The sequence below is a fragment of the Silene latifolia genome, unplaced genomic scaffold (genome assembly GCF_048544455.1).
Source record: "Silene latifolia isolate original U9 population unplaced genomic scaffold, ASM4854445v1 scaffold_57, whole genome shotgun sequence".
Lineage (NCBI taxonomy): Eukaryota > Viridiplantae > Streptophyta > Magnoliopsida > Caryophyllales > Caryophyllaceae > Silene > Silene latifolia.
Window position 1 is genome coordinate 3,283,240 of NW_027413480.1, and position 9,421 is coordinate 3,292,660.

Below are 9,421 nucleotides of genomic sequence, written 5' to 3' on the forward strand. Positions count from 1 at the left end.
AAACAAATAACATAAGACGATAAATTGGCTTAGGGATACTAACTAGCAATTCTATACTAATAACGAAATAGAAGTAAATTGAAATAGGGCAGAAAAATACCGAGATTGCGGAGGAAAGATTAAGAACAAGAACGGAAATTCCAATGCTAACAATATTCCAAACCCTAATTCTAAAAACCGTAAGTAGAACTTCATGTAAAACTGAATGTGAAACTTAGATAAAAACTAGATGTCATTACTGTATGTTTCTAGGTTACGTTATATAGCAACTAGCGTAACTTAATTTCCTTAACCTAGCATAACTTTGGGCTTCAAGATTCACGGTCTTTTAATTCTCGTCTGGATTAGCAGATTGGTCGATCGACTGCTGGGACTGGTCGATCGACCGGTCTTCAGTAAACAGTAGCTTATGGCACCCGATGGTTGGTCGATCGACTGCTTGAGCTGCTACTTGACTTCTATAAACTCGTGGACTTGTCTTTTGGGCCTTGAATTGCGCACCAAGCTCGTTCCTCGGGTGAATACTTCACGTCATATGCAATGCAGGATACTCGGGGATGGATTTAGCTCGATTTCCGCTGGATTCTTCACATTTCTGCAATAATGTACAAAAATACGGAAGTAGACGAAAATAGGGAGAAATGTAGCATAAACTAGATGAATGAGCTCTGATATGCGTGTAAAATGGGATGTAAAACATCATATAAATGACACGCATCAGTGTGTACCTGATGATGAAGAATTAAAAAGAAAGATTTTAACTGAAGCTCAATCTACTCCACATTCTGTCCATCCAGGAAGAGATAAACTATATAAAGATTTGAAGAAGACTTTTTGGTGGCCTAAGATGAAGAAAGAGGTTGCTGAGTTCATTGCTAGATGTTTGGTTTGTCAAAGAATAAAGGGAGAGCACAAGAGACCACAAGGTAAAGTTCAATCCTTGGATGTACCTGGGTGGAAGTGGGAGAGCATTTCGATGAATTTCATTGTGGGGTTGCCTAAGACTTAGATAGGCAATAATATGATATGGGTTATTGTGGATCGATTGACTAAGTCACCTCACTTCATTCCTATGAAAGATACTTGGAATAAAGCTGAGTTGGCTAAAGCTTATGTCAAAAATGTGGTGAAGCTTCATGGTGTACCGAAGGATATTGTTTCTGATCGTGATTCAAGGTTTGTATCTAAGTTCTGCAAGAATTGCAATCTTTGATGGGGACCCAGTTGAAGATGAGTACAGCATTTCATCCAGCTACAGATGGTCAGACTGAGAGAACTATTCAGACATTGGATATTATGCTGTGAGCTTGTGTAATAGAGTTTGGTGGATCATGGGAGGAGAGGTTGGATTTGATTGAGTTTTCATATAATAACAGTTATCTTGTTAATATTGGCATGGCACCTTTTGAGGCATTGTATGGAAGGAAGTGCAGGAGTCCAGTGTGTTGGGATGACAGGGCAGATGCAGTTGTGTTGGGGCCTGAGATGATACAGGAAATGGTGGATCAAGTGCACATTATTCGTCAGAAGATGCGTGCGGTGCAGGATAGACAGAAAAGCTATGCAGATTTGAAAAGGAGTGATATAGAATTTGCTGTAGGAGATAAAGTGTTGCTCAAAGTGTTTCCTGTGAGAGGTGTAATGAGGTTTAGGAAGAAAGGGAAGCTGAGTCAGAAGTACATTGGGCCATATGAGATCTTAGACAGAGTTGGAGAGGTAGCTTACCGTTTAGCATTACCTCCAACTTTGGATAGAGCGCATAATATTTTTCATGTGTCACAATTGAGGAAGTATATGAGTGATCCTACTCATGTGCTAGAGCCTGAGCATATTGAGATTGATGAGCAGTTGTCATATGTTGAGGAACCTAAGGAAATTTTGGATAGATAGTGAGGAAGACTCGTTGTGGTGAGACAGCTTTAGTGAAAGTTTTATGGTCTAATCATAAGGTGGAAGAAGCTACATGGGAAGCTGAAGCTGCTATGCTAGAAAAGTATCCTAGTCTTTTTGTTTGAGTTAGTTGGTTACGGGGACGTAATCCTTTTTTTTTAGGAGGATAGGATGTAACATCTCGTATTTTATGACATTTTTTTATAAGTTTAATGGTAAAAGTATCTTGTGAGGAATTTAATTTAAAATTAAATTGAATGATCATTTCAGTTACTTGAGTGTTTATGGTGAACTACGGGAACGAAATTCTTTTTAAGGAGGAAAGACTGTAATACGCCGTATTTTAGACGGTATAATTATATTAAAATGTGTTTTAAATGATATTTAATAATTTAATTAATTGAATAGTTAAGTTGTAAGACGGAAATAAAATAATTAAATAATACTTGAGACGGAAATGGTGTTGGGCCGTGTTACACGTGTAAGACATGTATATTGGGTATGTTGTGGAAATTGTAATTGAATACTAATAATATTATGTAATTAAAAGAAAAGGAAAAATAATAAAGAGAGTTGTTTAAGGAAACTTCCTCTCTCTTTTCTTCCCACATCTATATAAATAAGCTATAAATATAAATAATTGATCTAAGTCAAGGGAGAGAAAAATCTAAGGGAGAAAAATAAGAGAATTCATCCAATTATTATCGTCTAAAGGTAAGACCGTCTTAATTTATATTTATATCGTCGTATTCAATTAAGCTATTGTTTAAACACCGTATGGACCACCGTGAACAGTGCGGTTACCCACAATAGTTGCCTTTGACCGTGGTGATTCTAGTGGGACCAGTCATAGCCTTTGTCGACCATCGTGGGTGGCGGAATTGTTGTCGAAAGAGATGGTTGTCGCGGATTTAAGACGGGAATTGTGACTTGTATGTTTTTCGAATAAACGTGGGACCTAGGTAGTTGGTTAAGTTGGCTAAGGGCGGTCCTAATGGTGGTGTCGGGGTGGCTGCAGGTGGTGGTTGGTATGGTGGGCTGTCGGGTTGTGGTGTCTGTATAGGTTGTGGGTTATATACGGGTTGTGTGTCGTTCTGGGTGGTCATGGGGTTGTTGCGTGGGGTCTTGGCAAGTGATGGGACCACCATGGCTCAAGGGAGACCACGGTGGTGGCCACAAGGTGTCAGGGTGGTGGTAGGGTGGTGTATGTGCATAATTGTGTTGGTTTGTCTCGGGTTTGGGGGACTGTTTTAGGGTGTGGTTTTGTGGCCTGGTTAGGGCGGTTCAAGAGACGGTTAATGGTCGTCGGGATTGGCCGTGGTGCGAGCTAGGAGGTGGCAGGCTAGGGTGGTACTGAAGGTGGCTAAGGATGTTGTGAAAAGTGGGTTAAAGGAAGGGGTTGAACTCGGTGGTGCCGTGAGTGTGTATTAGTGTTTATGTTTTGTTTTTCACGTGTTCCACGGGTGAATAGGTTTGATATGAGTGATTCTATTTGTTTATTAAGACGGGTTTTTCCGTAATGATAATTCACACGGGAAATAATTAATATAATTAAATTATAATTGAATAAATTAATATAATGAATTGAATAATTAATAATTAAATTATAATATGTCGTTTAGGTGACGGTTTTGAAGTGGAGTACTTCTAATTATTTTATTGGACTGCTTTATTGGATTTGCCGCTGAGGTAGGTTATCTACTCAATTTGAATGTGTATTGGTTATTATCAGTTGAATAATAATTTGGAAATTTGACGTTGGTTGTTGGATGGTTAATGAATATTTGTTATCCGTTGAAATATTATTATTTGTATTGCATAATTGTTATTGTTGTTGTTTGAGTACACGGACCACGGGTGGCGGGTTATATTTGAAGAACCGGACCAGGGGTGGCGGTATATAAAAGGGTGTCTCGGAGTGGTTATGGCTGTATAAACGGACCAGGGGTGGCGGTTTATACAAGGGTGTCTCGGAGTTGCCATTTGTTTATGGGTGTCTCGGAGATGTGTGATTACTGGAATTGTGAATGGAATTGAGTATTTGAATAATTAAATTGTTTTATTGTCGTATTATTCTTGTTGTTAGATATTCCTACTCAACCGTTGGGTTGACCGTGTATTCGTTAAACACCTGTGATGAACCAATAATTGGGGAGCAGATTGATTTCAGGTAATTGAGCAGGCTTAGAAGGGGAGCTGAAGGGCGAGAGGATATGCCATTACTTAGCTGTCTAGATCACCTTAGAAGGACAAACAATATTTATTATTCATATTATTTAGTTTCCGCTGCAGTTATATTTAATAAATTAAGTTATTTATTTTGGATTATGTATTAAGGCCATTTAAACATTATATTTATTTAAAGTATTGTGGTTTCATTTACCTTTGTATTCACTACCTAGGAAAACTGATATGGTAACACTATCTTTTATCTAGGAATGCCTAGTAAAGGCCCTTAAATAAATGGGGTTGTTACAGATGCCTTGAGTAGGAAGAGTGTACATTCGTTGTGCACTGCTATGTCTTTGATGAAACTGAGGGATGAGATGTCTAAGATGGAGATCCATATGATTCCGAAGGGTGATGCCATCGGTGACTTGACTATCGAACCGGGTTTGTATGATGACATAAAGAAGAAACAGGAACTTGATCCCAAGATTTCAAGATTTGAAGTTAAGGGTAAAGAGTGGCATAGTTTCGAGGTTTTCTATCCATACAGATGGGAGTGTTCGTTTTGATGGGAGATGGTGTATACCTAGTGACGTCGACTTTAAGAAGTGGATCATAACGGAGGCTCATTGCACTCCTTATTCCGTACATCCGGGTGGTGACAAACTCTTTAAGGATTTAAAGAAAACGTTTTGGTGGCCTAGTATGAAGAAAGATGTGGTGGAGTTTGTGGCTAGGTGTTTAAATTGCCAAAGAGTAAAGGTGTGGTCGCGGGCCCACGGAGGCGAAAAGCGAAGCAAGCTTTTCACTCTTGGTTTTTTTTCATTTGTGGAGTCGCCACCAATTTATTGTGGAAAATTGGAAACCGTTCGAATACTTCGTGTCATGTCAAGACACAAAGTAATGACATGAACACTAAGCACTCATTACCATTAGCATTCTATGTCTAGAATGACTCTCGTGGATGCCAATGAACACGGATGTTCACAGAGATCTGGAGCAAGGGGTGAGAGTACGTATTAGGAAGCTGTTTTGATCGAACACCTAATCCCGCCCGCCTCGACAGCGGCCTCTACTAATGATTAGGGAAGTTATCTATACTCGATATGTTGTTGATTATATGCATGCAATGCAACATCCAATAAATTAATCCTAGCATGTGAGAATTAACTAAGTCGGTTAACAAGTAATTTAACATTCAATTAATGTCGAGGTAGAAATTTAGGTTAATTGCATGTGAAAGCATACAAGCAATGCAATAAAAGAAATACGATAAAAATACAAGAAAGAAAATTACAATAATTACATGGGATTTAATGATTTATGTCGAAAATACATTTAAAACGGATGGTTTTAGAAAAGAAAGAATAAATAAATTAATGAACAGAAATTAGGTGATAATACGAGTAATAGTAAATTAAGTACGTAAGCTAAACTAGGTCAAAGCAGAAACGGGATTTCAGGGACAGAAATCAACCGGGAACAGGCGCAGCATAGCTGCGTCCCTTGGAAGAGGCGATGATAAACAGATGAAAATATATCAATGGTGAATTCCAGAAACTCAATATTAATGAAACGAACCTCTAACAACCCGAATTGATTTTAATGACGAAAACCCGTAAATATGAATTATAAGGGATTTAAGTCGGGAATTTAAAAGATGAATTAAATAATAAAGATTTACATGTTAGAATTATCATATTAGAATTATTGTGTTGAAAGAAACATGAACAATTGAAAGCAAAATAAAACATACAGACGAACAAAAGACGAAGGAAGAAGAAAGGACGCAGGAACTGCGGCAGCCTTAGGAAGAGGCGCAGCTGGCGTTGCGTCCCTTCGAAGAGGCGCAGCAGTTGCTGCGTCCTTTCTCGACGTTTGTCTCCTGATAATCCGTAAAAAGAGTTTGAAATAAGGTTTTATAAATCGGTTTTAAACATATTTTCGACATAAATCTTACAATATTGATTACGAAAATAAAGAACAATAAAGAAGGATTTACACCCTCAGACTTACATGTTTGATGAAACGAGATGAACTAAGTTAACGTTTAGTGATGCTCGACTCGAATGTAGACGAAAGTGCCCTCGTATGAGGAAAACGAATAAGATTGATTAAAGTTGATTGATGTAGAGTTGGTCAAATTGGTCGGTCATGCAAACGAGGCTGATAATCAGAAAGATCCGAGCTTACGTGGTCGAATGTTCAAGCACGTAGACGCCAAAAAGTAAGAACGTGGTCTAGAATGCAAAGGGATAAGAGAAGGGCCGACACTCGCGTGAGAAATATGTGAGACCGAAGGTCTCTATTTATACTAATCACACGGAGGAAGTGGGGTTTTCGGAGAAACTTTGGAAGTGAATCTCGAAAAAATACGGAAAATACGCAGAAAAGGACTGAGGAAGAGGCGCAGCAGGAGCTGCGTCCCTTGGAAGAGGCGCAGCACCTGCCGCGTCTTTTCCTCAGTGGTTTCCTCCTGCGGAAGAAAGATTTCCGCGTTTCTATTATGGAATAGCGGATTAATCTCGTTTCCTTAATATTTTGTGTGAATATTACGGAAGATATTTTACTAAAGATAAAAAGATTGGAAAATATGGAATAGAAATATCCTGAACATTCCAAAACATTCTGACTCGGTTTTAGAAAATGAAGACGGTTTTTTGACCCGGACTCCAAATGTACTCTAATTACTGCCAAAACGACCGTATCGGCACGTAGATGACAATTAAGAGGTAGACACAAGTGTTTAAGCGATCACTTGATGATAAACTTACGAACTATCACAAATCGTTTCGTATACCAAACATGCGGCCCAATCATCACCGGGTGGTTTGCGGGAGGTGCAGAAATGAGGTATCTACAGAGCCCCCACTTTGACTGAGGCTTGGACAAGGCGAAAGTCAAAGTATAGCCATCAGGTCAATCAAAGATTACAACCTGACGACTGTGGCGACGCGAGGCTGCTCAAGAGGTCTGAGCCAAGGACCTGTCATCGGGAACATTTTAGAGTCTGTCGACTATCGGGGAGGGTCGTTTAAAGTCCATTAGACTACGTAAGAAAGCTCGCCAGCCATAAGAAGAGTAATACCTGAAATTCCATGAAACTCCAGGGGAAACAAAACTCGATATTGGAAGGAGGCAGCAGGACATAGTCAGGAACTGTTGGGAGAAATCTGCTTGGGTCGGCTTCAAACAAATTTCGGAAGAGCTTGGGGTCGATGTTGATCTCCATGTCTAGAGAGGGACGATTGCCTGTCTGTGGACTCTCGCTGGGGGAACGTAATCGGGAACTGATCTTCATGTCCCGATAGGGAATGTCTATCCATGTACTCTCGCTGGGGAAACATAATCGGGAACTGATCTCCATGTCTCGAGAGGGAATGTCTATCCGTGTACTCTCGCTGGAGGAACATAATAAAGGCGTGTCGAAACACCTGTCAAAGAAGAACCCCTTGTTGTGACAAGCTAGGTCTTGGCAAAAATATGGCGACAGTTTGCTGCTGGCTTGGAAATACGGGTCCCGATGAAGAATAAATGTCAGACGGACCAAATATGCGATATGACATCGAGGAAGAGGCGCACCAAAGATGGGCCCACAAAATAACGAACTTATAACGAATTTTCGAAAATTCATATGGAGGGAAACTGAGGAAGAGGCGCAGCAAGAGTTGCGTCCCTTGGAAGAGGCGCAGCACCTGCTGCGTCTTTTCCTGAACGTGGCATTCCTGGGTAAAAAACCCGATGAAACAGAGGTTCATTTCATTATTTCGAAACACAAATTCTCTAATTTCTCTCTCAAATTCCAACCATTTTTCGTCAAAATTTGATCAAAAACTCGCATTTTCCATGACTAATCGAGGAATGTATATTAATCTTGCGTAATCTTCTGTAATTGATCAAATTGGACCGACAAAATCAGGGTTTTCAACCCTAATTATGTCGAAAATTTGGGGCTTTTCCCCCAAATGATTTTGCCTTGCAAAATTGACCCTATAAATGGCTAATTGGTAGTATAAGGATCGTAACCATGTATTTGTTTCGAATTTTCGTTGAGTTTTGAGCATTTGAGTGAAATTGAGACGGTCTCACAGCTAAACCGTAAATCGATTCGAAAATAGCCTTAGGATTGCCCATTTGTGACGAAACTTGATATTTGGAACCCTTGTATGATGAATAAACTTCCTATCATCTCGGAATTTTGATTTGTGACGGCTTTTTCAGGACACTTCCTAGGGCATAGCGGTCACGTTTGTGGGAAAATTACCAAAGATGGCGAGAAAAGAGCGATTTCGGAGCTCCGAAAACTCGAAAATCCCCTAATTAAGGCTTGCCGTCACTTGACCCGGCCTAAATTCACTTTAATTTTGCAGGTGATGAGGCTTCTACGTCAGGGAGAGCTTCCATGGACGTGGATAATGCTATTGACCTTTCTCGATCGTTTGAGGAGGCGTTAGAGCAGGCTTTTACTGCCACGGTGATGGCTGCTGAGGATGAGGTCCTTGAGGAGGAAGTTATTGAGGAGGAGGAGGCCTCGAGACGGGCCAACGTCGGATGAGGTGGTCGCCAGCTGAGGGGAGCACCTGCGTGGGCTGAGACTTGGGACAACACGCACCTACTTTGGGCTGCAGAGGGTCACCTGTCCTACAGGACGGTGAAGAGCTTGGTAAATCGAATTCATCACTCTTCATTCATCTTCTTTCATTTCTTTTGTTATTCCTTTTTTTCTTCATTCAAACTAAAGATAACTTTTGTTTCGAATCCAAATAGGAGGCCGGGAACATCAGATCGTTCTCGGGCTACACGACGGCGATGGGGTGCTACGAGAGGCTGTCGGTTGAGGAGCGAGCCATCATCGAGCGGGGAGCATTCGGTGCTTTGGTGCAGGCTTGAAGGGATATCACGAGGAGGAAGCTTCAGGCTAACCTCAGCCTGGTCCGAGCTTTCTTGGACTGATTTTGGGACACGACCTCCACATTTCACATGCCGTTTGGCGAGGTGGGGGTCACTTTGGAGGATTACGGCATGATTTCTGGTTTTCCGTGTGGGACTGAGGTGGTGGAGTGGCCGGTGATAGCCATGAGGGTAGACTCGGCTGAGGCTAGGAGATTGATCGGCTGGAACTTGATGCCGAAGGCTGCTGCGGTGCTTGGATTGGTGCCTAGTTCTTACGTCCGGGACTATTTTGCGGGGAAGACCCCGACGTTGGTAGTGATCAAGGGGAGGGAGATGGCCCCTCCTCCCTGTACTGCAGAGCAGAGAGTCCGTTTGTGGCTCTGGTGGTTCCTGTCTTCGATCTACCTCAGAGACAAGGGAGAGAGGCTGTCGACGAAGCTCCTTACCTTTCTTTCTGACATGAGCGACC

General features: G+C 41.2%; 1 protein-coding gene across 1 annotated transcript; it reads left to right on the plus strand.

Annotated features, from left to right (window-relative positions):
* The first annotated feature begins 1,021 nt into the window (after positions 1-1,021).
* LOC141639807 (uncharacterized) lies at positions 1,022-1,890 on the plus strand. The gene is made up of 3 exons (XM_074448852.1): positions 1,022-1,166; positions 1,319-1,646; positions 1,755-1,890. Exons 1-3 carry the CDS (start codon positions 1,022-1,024, stop codon positions 1,888-1,890), a joined length of 609 nt encoding a protein of 202 aa, XP_074304953.1.
* The last annotated feature ends 7,531 nt before the right edge of the window (positions 1,891-9,421 follow it).